Genomic DNA, 17,953 nt, shown 5'->3' with positions numbered 1-17,953 from the left:
ACTCCCCTGCCCATATGGGGCAGGGGAATGAAATCACAATAAAGGAAAGAAAAAAAAAAAAAGCTCAGCCAGTCAGTCTAATCATTGGATGCGTCTATTGACATCTCGCTTCACACAGCGTATTTATGTTACTTTGTACCGTGTATGAGTGGACGTGGTCGATTCGTGAGGTTTTCTTGCGACCATTGTTTCTTGCTCGTTGTGGGTCGTAAGGTCTCGCTCAGTTGTCCTTCGTTATTTGTGTCTCTCCTCTCCGGTTTGTGTTGTTGTTCACGGGCCGCTCCATGGGTCCCTTTGTGCTTACGGCAACCCCGTGACCCGAATGATCGCGGTTACAACAGGATTGTCTCCAGTGGTGAGTCCTGCTTCGACCGCCATTTGTTGTTGTTGTGGTCTTCAGTCCTGAGACTGGTTTGTTGCAGCTCTCCACGCTACTCTATCCTGTTCAAGCCTCTTCACGACCGCCATTGACCAGCGAAAAAGTGTCTGGAGACGCCCCAGAGAGCTGTGGGATGGCAACCAGACTACAGCTCGCTATACGACCTGACAATCATGAGTGCTGCTCTGGGGTGCTGTTTCTTTTCACAGCAGGAACCCTTTGGTTGTCATCCATGGCACCCTTACAGCACAGTGGTATGTCGACAATATTCTACTGACATTCATGGCGACCTCTCCTGGGCTTGCATTTCAGCAAGATAACGCTGGCGCTCATAAAGCGAGAGACTCTACTGCTTGTCTTCGTGCGTGCCAGGCCCTACCTTGGCCAGCAAGGACGCTGGACCTTGAGCACATTCCGAGTACTTTGGACAGGGCGCTCCAACCAGCTCGGGATTTTGGCGGTGTGACGTTCCAATTGGATACAATTTGATACGATATGCCTCAGGAGAACATCCAAAACTCTGTCAATCAATGCCGAGCCGAATAAATGCTTCCATAAGGGACAGACGTGGACCTTGACAGTACGGGGTTAGAATTATACAGTAATATCTTCAGCTACTGATGGGTGTTGATATGTATCAATGGGGACAGGTGAAAATGTGTGCCCCGACCAGAACTCGAAAATGCCTCAGAGAACACATATTGATGACGTTGTGAGGGGCAGAATACAAGGGCGACTGGAGGCTGGTCAAACACAGCAGGTCATACCACAAAGTGTGATCTCAAGATTATGGCAATGATTCCAGCAGACAGGAAACGTATCCAGTCGCTACAGTACGGGACGTCCACAGCGTACAACACCACAAGAAGACCGATATCTCGCCATCAGTGCCCGCAGACGGCCACGGAGTACTGCAGGTAGCCTCGCTCAGGACCTTACCGCAGCCACTGGAACAGTTCTCTCCAGACAGACACGGGTTATTCTCCCAGAAACCTGCAAGGCGCGTTACACTGACCCCTGATCACTGGAGAGACCGTAAAGCCTGGTGTCAAGAACACAGTACATGGTCATTGGAACAGTGGTCCCAGGTTATGTTCACAGACGAGTCCAGGTTTATTCTCAACTGTGATTCTCGCCAGCTTTTCATCTGGGCTTAACCAGGAACCAGATAGCATCCCCTTAATGTCGTTGAAAGGGACCTGTATGGAGGTCGTGGTTTGATGGTGTGGGGTGGGATTATGATTGGTGCACGCACACCCCAGCGTGTCTTTGACAGAGGAACTGTAACAGGTCAGGTTTACTGGGATGTCACCATGGGTGGCAGTGGGTCCCACCTTCCTCCTGATGGATGATAACGCACGGCCTCACCGAGCTGCCATCGTGGAGGAGTACCTCGAAACAGAAGATACCAGGCGAATGGAGTGGCCTGCCTGTTCTCCAGACCTAAACCCCATCGAGCACGTCTGGGATGCTCTCGGTCGACGTATCGCTGCTCGCCTTCAAACCCATAGGTCACTTCAGGAGCTCCGACACGCACTGGTGCAAGAATGGGAGGCTATACCCCAGCAGCTGCGGACGAGTCCAGGTATAGTCTGAACAGTGATTGTCGCCAGGTTTTCCTCTGGCGTGAATCAGGAACCAGATACCAACCTCTTAATGTCCTTGAAAGGGACCTGTATCGGGGTTGTGGTTTGATGGTGTGGGGTGGGATTATGATTGGTGCACGTACACCCCTGCATGTCTTTGACAGAGGAACTGTAACAAGTCAGGTGTATCGGGACGACATTTTGCACCAGTATGTCCGCCTTTTCTGGGGCGCAGTGGGTCCCTGGTCCTCCTAGTGGATGATAACGCACGGCCCCACCGAGCTGCCATCGTGGAGGAGTACCTTGAAACAGAATATATCTGCAGAATCGAGTCGCCTGCCTGTTCTCCAGATCTAAACCCCATCGAGCATGTCTGAGATGCTCTCGGTCGACGTAAAGCTGCACGTCCTCAAACCCCTACGAAACTTCAGGAGCTCCGACAGACCCTGCTGCAAGAATGGGAGGCTATACCCCAGCAGCTGCTCGACCACCTGATCCAGAGTATGACAACCCGTTGTGCAGCCTGTGTACGTGTGCATGGCGATCATATCCCATACTGATGTCGGGGTACATGCGCAGGAAACAGTGGCGTTTTGTAGCACGTGTGTTTCGGGACGGTTTTCTCAACTTTTCACCAATACCGTGGACTTACAGATCTGTGTCGTGTGTGTTCCCTATGTGCCTATGCTATTAGAGCCAGTTTTGTGGAGTGCCACGCTCTGCAATAATTCTTAATTTATGAACATGAGTGTAGGTCTGGCAATATTGGCTATAACCTTATTCTTCTGTGTGGATGCACACATATTACCCGAACTCTTTATGAGTCATGGTAAGATTGTCTTCCACGAGTAAACAGTGCATTGGGTAGGGACACTACGAATGTAGTGTGTGGACGTATAAGGTGAGAATGTGGGTCTCGCAGGAGGCGTGTGCGCGAGATAGTCCCTGCACTCGTACTATCCTCTGTGGCTCAGATGGATAGAGCGTCTGCCTTCTAAGCAGGAGATCCTGGGTTCGAGTCACCATTAGCACGTCTGAAAACGTCTGCACACTTACTCGCTGCACCGTACTCTGACATGCACCGACACACCTCTGCGTATGTGGACTGCTGCCAGCGCCACCGTGCGATGACCGCAGGTCAAATGCACCGCACGGTCATACCCCGGGGTGATTTAAACCCGCGAACCGCCGGCCAGAGCGTTCTTTCACCATGCATCAGCATTATACTTAATTTATGCGCATGAGTGTATTTACTTATATGGACATGTCCGAAAGAACAGACACCATTTCCATATAAGTATACAGTACTGAGTTGGTCAGTTTTTACGAGACGGTCAGTGCCTTCGGAACCATGATTGTACGCAGCCGTACCCCTCTTCGACAGCCGCCAAGCCGGACCTCCAAAAATATCGAAATCGAATGGAGAGACTTCAGGGCTGTACAGAGCTTGTGTAAGGGCTTTGTAAGACCTCCATTTTCATTATCCCGACCTGATCTGATCGAATAGCAGTCCAATATTTATTATTAACACGACCGTGAACCTAATGGGGCTGGCAATCGGAATTGACTGCTGCCGAAGTTGTTACATTCCAGTTCGTTCTGCTCAATACTATAATACTGAATGTCTGGTAATGAGGAATACCAACACAGTTTTACTAATTACGAACTTATATTCTTCTCAAAACACAAAAAAAAGGAGACAGCCACTGCCTTCGTCATACATATCTAATTACGGCTAATCTCAGCGCAGGCTTTCTTCATTTTCCATTATCGTCACACGCTAATCCATCACTGCATCCAACACTGCAATCCAAGGTTAGGCCGGCGCGGTAGACGTGAAACCAAATATTGGCACTAGTAAAGTCACTGATCACTTTCATAATGATACTTCTTCACTTTCCTGGTATTAATTTTAGGGGTCTAACCACGGCGATGGCGACACCCTTCTCCGTTAAAGACCTGTATTTCAACAATGGCCTTCACACACACACCATTCCCGCCAACCACACTGGCGCATCTCGACACTCGCTCTCTCAACACCTCACAATCGATTCTTCGACCTATCGACCTGTGCCAAGTGCAAAGTTATAGTAAGGGCCTATGGCCCCCTTACAGCTTCCCAGCGAAATTTGTTTAATGTAGTCGAAACAACAGCAACGCCAACTCTGGGAGAGTCATGTCGACTTTTCTGTATGACTGCAGCAGTCCGCTGCTCATTGGCTATCAGGAACTCGGCGCCACAATTAACGCACAGTGCTACGTGGACGCTTTGCGAACACCGAACCGCATCGTCAGGACTGTTGACCGACGTCGTCATTCTGTTGCAGGCCAATTCCCTCCCACACGTTGTCAAGGTTGTTTCGATTGTGCTGTAGAAGTTTCGGGTGGAAGTCCTTACACATCCTCCGTACAGTCCCGACCTCATCCCATACTATTTCCAGCAACAACATGTTGTTGTTGTTGTGGTCTTCAGTCCTGAGACTGGTTTGATGCAGTTCTCCCTGCTACTCTACCCTGTGCAAGTCTCTTCATCTCCCAGTACTTACTGCAGCCTACATCCTTCGGAATCTGCTTAGTGTATTCATCTCTTGGTCTCCCTCTACGATTTTTACCCTCCACGCTGCCCTCCAATACTAAATTGGTGATCCCTTGATGCCTCAGAACATGTCCTACCAACCGATCCCTTCTTCTAGTCAAGTTGTGCCACAAACTCCTCTTCTCCCCAATTCTATCCAATACCTCCTCATTAGTTACGTGATCTACCCATCTAATCTTCTGTAGCACGACATTTCGAAAGCGTCTATTCTCTTCTTGTCCAAACTATTTATCGTCGACGTTTCACTTCCATACATGGCTACACTCCATACAAATACTTTTAGACAAGGCTTCCTGACACTTAAATCTATACTCGATGTTAACAACTTTCTCTTCTTCAGAAATGCTTTTCTTGCCATTGCTAGTCTACATTTTATATCTTCTCTACTTCGACAAACATCACTTACTTCGCTCCCCAAATAGCAGAACTCTTCTACTACTTTCAGTGTCTCATTTGCTTATGTAAGTCCCTTAGCATCACCTGATTAAATTAGACTACATTCCATTATCCTCGTTTTGCTTTTGTGTAGGTTCATCTTATATCCTCCTTTCAAGACACTGTCCATTCCGTTCAACTGCTCCTCCAGGTCCTTTGCTGTCTCTGACAGAATTACAATGTCATCGGCAAACCTCAAAGTTTTTATTTCTTCTCCATACGTTGTAATTCCTGCTCCAAATTTAATTTTTCTTTTGTTTGCTTTATTGCTTGCTCAATATACATATTCAATAACACAGAAGATAGGCTATAACCCTGTCTCACTCCATTCCCAACCACTACTTCCCTTTCATGCCCCTCGACCCTTGTAACTGTTATGTGGTTTCTGTACAAATTGTAACTAGCCTTTCGCTCCCTGTATTTGACCCCTACCACCTACATAATTTGAAAGAGAGTATTCCAGTCAACCTTGTCAAAATCATTCTCTCATCAATATATGGAACGTATATTGTGTTCGAAGATTACTAATTTCGTCGATGAGAACGGTCTATTGACACACACAGTCAACACGGATTTAGAAAACATCGTTATTGGGAAACACAACTAGCTCCCAACACACACGAAGCGTTGGGTGCAATTGACAAGGGATTTCGAATTGATTCCGTATTTCTCGATTTCCAGAAGGCTTTTTACACTGTAGCACACAACGGGTTTGTAGTGAAATTGTGTGCTTATGAAATATCGTCTCAGTTATGTGACTTGATTCGTGATTTCCTTCCAGAGACGTCACAGTTCCTAGTAATCGAGTAAAACAGAAGTGATTTCTGGCGTACCCTAAGGTAGTGTTATAGGCCCTCAGCTGTTCCTTATCTACATAAACTATTTAGGACACAAGCCACCGTCTTATGTCTTTTGTAGGTAATCATGTCGTTTATCGTCTGGTAAAGTCAGCAGGTAAGAACAAATTGGAAATCGATTTAGAAATGATATCTGTATGGTGCGAAAATTGGCAATTGAACCTAAATAACGAAAAGTATGTCATCCACATGAGTGCTAAAAGGAATTCGTTAAACTTCGGTTACACGCTAAATCAGTCACATCTAAAGGCTGTAAATTCAACTAAATACCTACGAATTACAAGTACGAACAATTAAAATTGGAAAGAACACATAGGAAATGTTGCGGGGAAGGCTAACCAAATATTGCATTTTTTGGCAGGACACTTGGAAAATGTAACAGACCTACTAAGGAGACTGCTTACACCACGCTTGTCCGTCCTCTTTTAGAATACTGCTGCGCGGTGTGGGAACCTTACCAGAGAGGACTGCCGGAGTACATCGAAAAAGTTCAAAGAAAGGCAGCACGTTTTGTATTGTCGCAAAATATAGGAGAGAGTGTCACTGAAATGATACAGGATGTGCGGTGGACATCGTTAAAACAAAGGCGTTTCTCGTTACGGCGGAAACTTATCCCGAAATTTCCATTACCAAGCTCCTCCTACGAATGCAAAAATTTTTTGTTGACATCGACCTACATAGGGTGAATCGATCATCATTATAAAATAAGGGAAATCAGGACTAGCACGGAAAGATATAGGAGTCAGTTTTCTCCACACGGTTTTCGAGAGAAGAATAATAGAGAATTATTGTGAAAGTGGCTCAATGAACCTCTGAAAAGCACTTAAGTGTGATTTGCAGTGTCCATCTAGATGTAGATGTAGATGTAGATTCTTGGACTCCTGACGAACGACGTTCGTGATTCCTTCAGACGAAGAGATGCACCCCTGGCTAGAAGCATGGCTCTGCAGTTAACCGCAAATATTTTTTCAGGTGGGCGTCAACCGTCTGTCTCACGACAGGATGTAAACTTATTAACAGTTGTGGAGATTACTTCTCAAATAATTAAGCAGTTTACTTACTTACATTTTTTCGAACTGCCTTGTTTTCATTTGAATGCCCCGTATATGAATTATAAGTCGAGAAAGAATGTGCTGTAACTCTGACCAGAATTTCCAACTTTCTATTTCACTTTAAATCTCTTATTGTCAACCTCGTTTTTATTCAGAAATTTGGTTCGGCACGTACGACCGGGCCAAATATCTCGCGAAATAAGCATCAAACGAAAAAACTACAAAGAACGAAACTCGTCTAGCTTGAAGCGGGAAACCAGACAGCGCTATGGTTGGCCCGCTAGATGGCGCTGCCATAGGTCAAACGGATATCAACTCGGTTTTTTTAAATAGAAACCCCCATTTTTTTGTTACATATTCGTGTAGTACGTAAAGAAATATGAATGTTTTAGTTGGACCATTTTTTCGCTTTGTGACAGATGGCGCTGTAATAGTCACAAACGTATAAGTACGTGGCATCACGTAACATTCCGCCAGTGGGGACGGTATTTGCTTCGTGATACATTACCCGTGTTAAAATGGACCGTTTACCAATTACGGAAATGGTCGATATCGTGTTGATGTATGACTAATATGATCAAAATGCCCGACGGGCGAATGCTATGTATGCTGCTCGGTGTCCTGGACGACATCATCCAGGTGTCCGGACCGTTCGCCGGATAGTTACGTTATTTAAGGAAACAGGAACTGTTCAGCCACGTGTGAAACGTCAACCACGACCTGCAACAAATGATGATGCCCAAGTAGGTGTTCTAGCTGCTGTCGCGGCTAATCCGCACATCAGTAGCAGACAAATTGCGCGAGAATCGGGAATCTCAAAAGCGTCGGTGTTGAGAATGCTACATCAACATCGATTGCACCCGTACCATATTTCTATGCACCAGGAATTGCATGGCGATGTCTTTGAACGTCGTGTACAGTTCTGCCACTGGGCACAAGAGAAATTACGGGACGATGACAGATTTTTTGCACGCGTTCTGTTCAGCGACGAAGCGTCATTCACCAACAGCGGTAACGTAAACCAGTATAATATGCACTATTGGGCAACGGAAAATCCACGATGGCTGCGACAAGTTGGAACACCAGCGACCTTGTCGGATTAATGCATGGTGCGGCATTATGGGAGGAAGGATAATTGGTCCGCATTGTATCGATGGTAGTCTAAATGATGCAATGTATGCTGATTTCCTACGTAATGTTCTACCGATGTTACTACAAGATGTTTCACTGCATGACAGAATGGCGATGTACTTCCAACACGGTGGATGTCCGGCACATAGCTCGTGTGCGGTTGAAGCGGTACTGAATAGCACATTTCATGACAGGTGTATTGGTCGTCGAAGCACCATACCGTGGCCCACGCGTTCACCGGATCTGACGTCCCCGGATTTCTTTCTGTGGGGGAAAAAAAAATGGTTCAAATGGCTCTCAGCACTATGGGACTTAACTGCCGTGGTCATCAGTCCCCTAGAACTTAGAACTACTTAAACGTAACTAACCTAAGGACATCGTACACATCCATGCACGAGGCAGGATTCGAACCTGCGACCGCAGCGGTCGCGCGGTTCCAGACTGAAGCGCCTAGAACCGCACGGCCACAACGGCCGGCTGTGGGGAAAGTTGAAGGATATTTGCCATCGTGATCCACCGACAACGGCTGACAACATGCGTCAGCCTATTGTCAATGCATGTGCGAACAATAGGGAAGGCGAATTACCCGCTGTTGAGAGGAATGTCGTTACACATATTGCCAAATGCATTGAGGCTGACGGACATCATTTTGAGCATTTATTGCATTAATTAGGTATTTACAGGTAATCGCGTGGTAACAGCATGCTTTCTCAGAAATGATAAGTTCGCAAAGGTACACGTATCACGTTGGAGCAACCGAAATAAAATGTTCAAACGTACCTACGTTCCGTATTTTCATTTAAAAGACCTACATGGTAGAGCACTTGCCCGCGAAAGGCAAAGGTCCCGAGTTCGAGTGTCGGTCGGGCACACAGTTTTAATCTGCCAGGAAGTTTCATATCAGCGCACACTCCGCTGCAGAGTGAAAATCTCATTTTGGCGACCTACCTGTTCCCAGCTGTTGGTCTAGAATTGTGAGCCATATGTTTGTGACTATTACAGCGCCGTGTATCACAAAGCGAAAAAAGTGCTCCACCTAAAACATTCATATTTCTTTACGTACTACACGAATATGTGATAAAAGATAGGGGTTCATATTTTATAAAACGCAGTTGATACCCGTTTGACCTATGGCAGGGCCATCTGGCGGGCCAACCATAGCGCCATCTGGTTTCCCCATTCAAGCTAGACGAGTTTCGTTCTTTGTAGTTTTTTCGTTTGACGCTTATTTCGTGAGACATTTGGCCCTGAGCTTCGTTAGCAGAGACAGTAGTATGACTGAGGGTAAAATCCTCCGAGTTGTTAGGCCACGTCATATTCGCCACAAGCTTCTTCACTGCTCGACGTTTCGGTCCGTCTGCTGCAATCTCCCTCAGTATTCCACTCGCGTCTCTGCATGTCTGAACACTCATCCATCCAGAGACGCCAGTCCAAGAGCGAAGAGGACCGCGGCGGATGGACAGAAAACGTCGAGCAGGGAAGAAGCTTGTGGCTAATAGGGCGTGACCTCACAACTCGGAAGATTTCGTCACCAGTGACTAGGACCATGAAAGCCTGCAGACTTACATAGCAGCATAAGTGTTTGTGTTTTTCCAGCTCCAGCACCACCAGGTCCAGAACATGCAGCTGCAGGCGGCAGTGAATGGCTACTCCCAGCTGGGTTCGACGCTCGGTGAGTACCCACCTGTTTACCATAACCACGGTTTGCTCTGTGTACGTACCGTCCTAGCTCATATTCCACCTTCATCGCCTGGACCATCAGTGACGATGTGTGGTGGAACGTGCCTTTCACTCTCTTCCTTTGCCTTTATATCCATACACACGGTTCTCTTGCCTGCCCCGTATACCCTCAGTGCATGGGAAGCTGCGAGGTTCCAATCGTGTAGTCTGAACTACAGCACCTGTCTGCCCTCTGCAACCACAAAATACTGGGTGATAAAGATCAAGGCACACTCTTCATGCAAGTAACTACTCCGAAAACCACTGTGAAGTGCATGGCAGAGGGTACTTCCCGTTGCACCAGTTATTAGGACTTCTTCCCGTTCCATTCACACACGGGGCGCAGTTCAGCTAACGGTTTAAATACCTCTGTGCCGTGTTGTGGTTAGTCTCGTGTCCAATGCAATTATCCGGGGTGTTATGCCGTGGTCGGTTGATGAATTTTGTCTCAATTCCCAACGTTTCGTCTCCGACTGCGGGAGACGTCTTCAAGGGGGTCTGTAGCTCGATGGAAGGTCCAACACACCCACTGGCTCGTAGGACCCCCTTGAAGGTGTCTCCCGCAGTCGGAGACGAAACGTTGGGAATTGAGACAAAATTCACCAACCGACCACGGCATAACAGCCCGGATAATTACAATGGACATGATATTTCCGGCTGTGAAAGTCTACATTTTAGTGTTAGTCTCGTGTCGTCCTCACAGTTGACATGGGAAGGTACGTAGGGGCGTCTACTATATTCCTGCATTCATAATGTTGCGTCTCGAAACTTTGTATGTGGGCTTTATCGGGATAGTTTGCGTTGATGTTCATGCACCTGCCAATACAGTTCTCTCAGCGTCTTTGCGACTCTATCCCATCTGCAAAATAAACCTGCCCTTCTCTGTGTACATTACTGTCATTGTCATTTTGCTATTGAAGTATCTGCGGTAGCAGAATATAAATCCGGAAAACACAAGCCCGAAAACAATTTATTGGACTCACCAAAATGAACCTCCCTGAATTCAAAGGCCCAGGAAAAAAACCACAGTAGATACGACAATGAAAAAAGCACCACATTGTAGAGAATCTCAAAGATTTTATTTGTCATCAATACACATGTGAACCATTTGTAGCACGTAGAATATCGAGTCTATATTCAATTTCTTGCTAACAGTCATCGGATCTCGACCAACGCGAGCAGCAATGTCGCGATACGATAAACCGCAATCTCGATAGGCTACAATCCGACCTTTATCAAAGTCGGAAACGTGATGGTACGCGTTTCTCCCCGTTACACGAGGCATCACAACAACGTTTCACCAGGCAACGCCGGTCAACTGCTGTTTGTGTATCAGAAATCGGTGGGAAACTTTGCTCGTGTCAGCACGTTGTAGGTGTCGCCACCGGCGCCAACCTTGTGTGAATGCTCCGAAAAGCTAATCATTTGCATATCACAGCATCTTCTTCCCCGTCGGTTAAATTTCGCGTCTGTAGCGCGTCATCAGTTTTAATGGCCAGTAGTATAGTTGTAAGTCTAGGGGACTGATGACCTCAGATGTTAAGCCCCATACTGCTTACATCCGTTTGGACCACTTGAACCTCGTTATTGCGCGGGACCTAAAGTGCGGATCAGCTGCAACAGCAGCAAAAACTCTAATTTTCCCCTGTTCTGTCGTCACTTGTTTCATTCTGTTACGTTGTCTAGGTGCTAAACTACCACTTCGACGTAACTGGGGCGATAAATGACTGCCCAGCTGGTTGACGTCTAATGGGATACCTTACCGCCTACACCGTTCAACAACGCACTGCATTCTGCCCACACTCTCCATACACCACGAGGACATCGGCTGTTTCTGTATTGGTAAACCCCATCGTCCAGCCAGGACCTACGGCTTGGTCTGTCACACACTGACCAGCAAGTCGACTTTCGCTCAAGGAATACACACGCACACTGAAAGCAAACATAACAACATCGTACCCTGCAACCACACAAGATCAGTGGCACAAACAAGTGTCGGCGTGGAAACTTTTGAAAATACGATCTCTCGTAAACGACTCGCACTAGAATCCTACAACAAACACCACTGACACTTGAAACTTCCTGGCAGATCAAAAGGTTCGCAGGAGAGCTTCTGTGAAGTTTGGAAGGTAGGAGACGAGGTACTGGCGGAAGTAAAGCTGTGAGGACGGGGCGTGAGTCGTGCTTGGGTAGCTCAGCCGGTAGAGCACTTGCCCCCGAAAGGCAAAGGCCCGAGTTCGAGTCTCGGTTCGGCACGCAGTTTTAATCTGCCAGGAAGTTTCATATCAGCGCACACTCCGCTGCAGAGTGAAAATCTCATTCTGGAAACATCCCCCAGGCTGTGGCTAAGCCATGTCTCCGCAATATCCTTTCTTTCAGGAGTGCTAGTTCTGCAAGGTTCGCAGGAGAGCTTCTGTAAAGTTTGGAAGGTAGGAGACCAGGTACTGGCGGAATTAAAGCTGTGAGGACGGGGCGTGAGTCGTGCTTGGGTAGCTCAGCCGGTAGAGCACTTGCCCCCGAAAGGCAAAGGTCCCGAGTTCGAGTCTCGGTCCGGCACGCAGTTTTAATCTGCCACGAAGTTTCATATCAGCGCACACTCCGCTGTAGAGTGAAAATTTCATTCTAGACCACTGACATTTAATTGACCCTACTTTTAGTATGTTAAACTCAATAGCCATTGTTCCAATTAAAAAAGTGTATGTTTGCACAGAAAATACACTTTCTAAGCATTATTGCAGTCTGTGTAGGGCTAAGAAAACCTCACATCAAAAGCACTTTCCATTTCTGCAATATTTTCAGTGCAAGTTTCAGGTGATTCACTCTGAATATAAGAAATTCGGAAACTACACTTGTCCATACATTTATTACAGCAACGTGTAAAAATTTGAAGTAAATCAGTTGAGGGCTTTTTGAAATTTCTGGTAAATGTTTCGACTTTATGTATTACACATATGTATTAAAAATATGTAGTCTATCTCCATCTAAATTCACGCTGAATATGAGAAATTTAGAACCTATACGTGTCCATACTTTATTACAGGAACGTGTAAAAATTTGAAGTAAATCGGTTGAGGGTTTTTTGAAATTTCTGGTAACAACGTTTCGACTATGTGTTAGATACATGTATTAAAAATATATGGTCTATTTCCATCTAAATGTTCGTCGGAGTATTGCGAGACAATTTGAAGTAAATCGGTGAAGAAGTTTTCGAGGCTTTTGGTAATAACACTTCCCCTTTATATATTACATATGTATTTATATATTACATATACTACCTTAGTGCCTGCTGCTTCTCTCGTGTAGTCTGCGTGGTCTGCATAGATTTTTTTTTTTTTTTGTCTTTCTTAAATCAAATTTTTACGTTGCTCACAAATTGAAACACTTCTAAACTTGTCACGCCAATGAAGGCCATATAAACATGGTCTTTACCGAATGTACTTCAGGCCAAAAAGCGATTCTGGTAGCTGGACTCCAAGGTTTCTCTTTTATAATGCCTTTTCCGTTCTTGTGGTCATATTTCCGTAGTAACTTTCATTCCCTGACACATATTTCTTTTATCTAACAGATAAGCGAAATACCATTTATCATAGTTTTCAATTTTGATTTTTGTTTAAATTTAATGAAATATTATCTTGACAAATTTCACCCCTACTTCTCCCCCTAAGGGGCTGAAGTTGCAAAAAGAATTAAACATGAATTTTTTTAAAAAAAATTCTGATTGAGAAGTCAAATACCAATCTTCATAGATGTCAGTTTAAGAATGTTGCAGTAGTTCTCTAGTAATGAATTATTTCCAGTGCAACTTACACCCATTATTTTAACCCCTTGATTGTTGAATTTCAAAAAGGCTGAAACACGTATTATTCTATTTCTGACTGAGAAACCATATACCAATTTTCATAGCCCTATCATCAAAATTGCCTTAATAACGATATATTTTCAAAAACCCTTTCATCCCCTATTTCACTCCCATCAGTAGTGGAATTTCGAATCAATCCATTCTTAAACGATTCTTACAGTATAAGATCCACACCCATCCAAATACCAATTTTCAGGGTGTATACGGGGACAAGGAAAAAAAATTCCCAGCTTCTTCCCAGGTTTCCCGGTTGAAAACACACTTCGTCCCGGGTGAAAATACACTTTTTCCTTGTTAAGTGACAGTACACTTTTCTTCGGAACTGTAAAACTTATTAGTCCTTTGAAAGGTTATGGTTTTATACACCAGCGTAGAATTTTTCAGTCCTCTAGAAAACGAAACTCAGAAAAAAAGACCATTTACGCTGCGCATTTTCGTATTACGACAGTATAAATTCGAATTCCACCAAACACCGCATGTTACTTTCCGAAGAATTGAAATCGAGATTGCGCTTTTGTAAGCCAGTCATAGTTCATGTCACGTGATCTCGCCAGCTGATGACAGCAGATATTTAGAGCTTGGGACACGTGATGTAGTCAGCCAATAGGATTATCGCTGTTAAGTAGCGCGTACACACAAATAGGAAAAGTTAATGGTGTAAATTGATATACAGGGTTATTACAAATGATTGAAGCGATTTCACAGCTCTACAATAACTTTATTATTTGAGATATTTTCACAATGCTTTGCACACACATACAAAAACTCAAAAAGTTTTTTAAGCATTCACAAATGTTCGATATGTGCCCCTTTAGTGATTCGGCAGACATCAAGCCGATAATCAAGTTCCTCCCACACTCGGCGCAGCATGTCCCCATCAATGAGTTCGAAAGCATCGTTGATGCGAGCTCGCAGTTCTGGCACGTTTCTTGGTAGAGGAGGTTTAAACACTGAATCTTTCACATAACCCCACAGAAAGAAATCGCATGGGGTTAAGTCGGCAGAGCGTGGACGCCATGACACGAATTGCTGATCGTGATCTCCACCACGACCGATCCATCGGTTTTCCAATCTCCTGTTTAAGAAATGCCGAACATCACGATGGAAGTGCGGTGGAGCACCATCCTGTTGAAAGTTGAAGTCGGCGCTATCGGTCTCCAGTTGTGGCATGAGCCAATTTTCCAGCATGTCCAGATACACGTGTCCTGTAAGCTTTTTTTTCGCAGACGAAAATGGGGCTGTAAACTTTACACCGTGACATTGCGCAAAACACGTTAACTTTTGGTGAATTGCGAATTTGCTGCACGAACGCGTGAAGATTCTCTACCGCCCAGATTCGCACATTGTGTCTGTTCACTTCACCATTAAGAAAAAATGTTGCTTCATCACTGAAAACGAGTTTCGCACTGAACGCATCCTCTTCCGTGAGCTGTTGCAACCGCGCCGAAAATTCGAAGCGTTTGACTTTGTCATCGGGTGTCAGCGCTTGTAGCAATTGTAAACGGTAAGGCTTCTGCTTTAGCCTTTTCCGTAAGATTTTCCAAACCGTCGGCTGTGGTACGTTTAGCTCCCTGCTTGCTTTATTCGTCGACTTCCGCGGGCTACGCGTGAAACTTGCCCGCACGCGTTCAACCGTTTCTTCGCTCACTGCAGGCCGACCCGTTGATTTCCCCTTACAGGAGCATCCAGAAGCTTTAAACTGCGCGTACCATCGCCGAATGGAGTTGGCAGTTGGTGGATCTTTGTTGAACTTCGTCCTGAAGTGTCGTTGCACTGTTATGATTGACTGATGTGAGTGCATTTCAAGCACGACATACGCTTTCTCGGCTCCTGTCGCCATTTTGTCTCACTGCGCTCTCGAGCGCTGTGGCGGCAGAAACCTGAAGTGCGGCTTCAGCCGAACAAAACTTTATGAGTTTTTCTACGTATCTGTAGTGTGTCGTGACCATATGTCAATGAATGGAGCTACAGTGAATTTATGAAATCGCTTCAATCATTTGTAATAGCCGTGTACATAGTGTTGCTACAAGAAATGCAGAGCTTCCACATATTAATATTGGTCTCGACGATTAATAAGCTGCAAGAGAAGCTAAACTTTCACGTATAATGTTGATCTTTTTTTGTTACACTTTAAGATGCATCACACAAATGTGTCAGTAAAATTTTTAATACCGACATAAATGTCTGATCTTCTGGGCTCGAAATTTTTACTAAATGCCCGTCCTCAAACAGTTGATTTTTAAATGAGAGTCAAACACGCTCTATGATTTAAGAATAAGAAATTCATCGCACATTCTCGCACTTATTTCATCTTGCGTAAAAGGAAAATCACTTTGAAAGTAACGCTTTTCAATCATTCGCAAAATTTTCCCCGCGACCTTTCAGAAAGAGGTCCGTCTCAGCAGTTACCAGAGAGCGACAGATAACAGGCTACGATGACGCAGGAAGCCCGTATGTTCGTACGTGTAAAACATTAAAAGATCTTACATTATGTCATAAAAGAAACGGGACATCAGAGGAATTTCGTGAACCGTACCAAAATGCATAATTCAGCTTAAAGTGCACATTCTTAAGTCGAAATTCGGTTGTAAATTTTCTTGGACTACCAGTACTGCATTTGGGTCTTTATTATCGCATAATTCCATACGTGCTAGAAGATGAAAACATGCTCTTTTAAAATGCAGCGAACAGTTGAAAGTAGCCCACAGTGTGGAATTATACACTTCGTTTCAAATAAATTGACTGGCTCAGCGGAAAAGATTAATAAAACCATGTTTCTTTTGCAAAACCGACGAAAATAACTTCATCGTTCCGCAAGGTGATTAATGCTTGACTGAAATTGCCTCCCGAGGCAGATACTCCGGTTTGCCCCCAGTGAAAATGGCAGCTTGCGCCCGCCAGTAACATTTCTCCGGGTATCATCTTGCTGCTTGCTTATACAGCTAACAATCACACTTTTGTAGCCAGAAGTGGGAGAAAGCACATGCCTCAACTCAACTGCGCATGCACATGAGCCCGCTCGCAACTGCTCACAAGAATCTAATGTTGACAGTTGTGACGTGATGCTCATCGGAGGCAATTTGTTGTTATGTAGCACTGCATAGTCTTCCTAAAGCCTTTTACACATTTTGCTACTGGCAAAACGCTTGTACGGCCACTGTGTTTCTTTGTCTACATGGCGCATTTCCTTTGCAACTTTTATTTTAGTTTTATTTTAGTTTTTTTTTCTCTCGTTCATGTTTTATTGCTGCAGTATTATTCTGCAGTAGCGGGATGCAGTAATATCCTTTGTTAGAGTATTATTTCTTACCAGTCAAAAATAACAAAAAATTTAACTGGAAACTAAAACAAAGAAATATTCCGGAATTCTTAAAAAAAGTCTCGGGTTTTTCCCGGTTTTCTCCCTAATGAAAAGAATTCCCGGGTTTTTTCCCGGATCTCCCGGTTGTCCCGGGTCGTATACACCCTGTGTTTCCTATCCTTAGCAGTTTGGGTTTGTAAAATGACTTTTTTTGCAATAAAATCAATATTTATATATGTGTTTGGAGAGAGAGAGATTGAGTTTAGATTGAGATTCTTAGTTTAAGTCGTAACTGGTACCTGAATTTTGGTTGCTGCCTCCTTGAATGATCAGCTTCTGCACCAGTTGGTGACGTATTGCAGTTTGGAGGAAGTTATTGTTCTTTAAAGTTTAAAATACGACTCTGTTAGTTACTTGGCCGTATTGCGGATAGCTTTGAGCCCAAGTTTTCGTAGCTTTCCATACCTAAGGGACCACTGTTGTTAAGTTAATAAGATCAAACAGCAGTCTGCTTTTCGTGTGAAAAGGAGACTGCTTGACACACAAACTTCCTTGAAACTACACGTCCCTGGTACACCAAAATTGGTCAGTGGAGTTCAGCACCATACTATTGTACAAGAACATAATCCAATTACTGTAATTAAGAAATTATACCAGGTTGTTACTTATTGAATGAAAACCATAGAGAATGCATTTCTTTTCCGGTATTTTGGTGAACTTTGTACACTTACAATTCTGTCAATTAATAGACGGCGACAACAATGAAGTTCACCTCCTTTTCCAAAAACAAGACATTTCTATTCTTCACTTCCAGAAATTTTTTTTATACATAAATGTTTGGCAACTCTTACACATACTTTACTCTGTTTTATCACTAAAATATCAATTTAAATTAAATGTAACAATACGTTCTGAGCGATGACCTAGCAACACGTCCTCTTTCCACAAGATATAGATCAACAGTCTTTTTTTAATAAAATCAATTGTCTTTTTTTTTAGAGTCCATACTCAAAGCTTCTCTAATACTATCGGTGCGGG

At 44.5% G+C, this 17,953-nt stretch overlaps 1 protein-coding gene and 1 non-coding gene across 2 annotated transcripts in view; both read left to right on the top strand.

Annotated features, from left to right (window-relative positions):
* The window catches only part of LOC124720221 (forkhead box protein D3-A-like), a 183,959-nt gene that overhangs the window by 111,370 nt on the left and 54,636 nt on the right, over positions 1 to 17,953 (top strand). Inside the window, exon 10 of the mRNA XM_047245543.1 lies at positions 9,633 to 9,708. Within this exon, the coding sequence (XP_047101499.1) occupies positions 9,633 to 9,708 (76 nt within the window). The remainder of the gene's footprint in view (positions 1 to 9,632; positions 9,709 to 17,953) is intronic.
* Trnas-cga lies at positions 12,239 to 12,315 on the top strand. Its single transcript has one exon. It is a non-coding gene; the product is annotated as a tRNA-Ser (tRNA).

Source organism: Schistocerca piceifrons, chromosome 11, assembly GCF_021461385.2.
Source record: "Schistocerca piceifrons isolate TAMUIC-IGC-003096 chromosome 11, iqSchPice1.1, whole genome shotgun sequence".
NCBI classification, from domain to species: domain Eukaryota; kingdom Metazoa; phylum Arthropoda; class Insecta; order Orthoptera; family Acrididae; genus Schistocerca; species Schistocerca piceifrons.
This window is presented reverse-complemented; position numbering and strand designations above follow the sequence as displayed.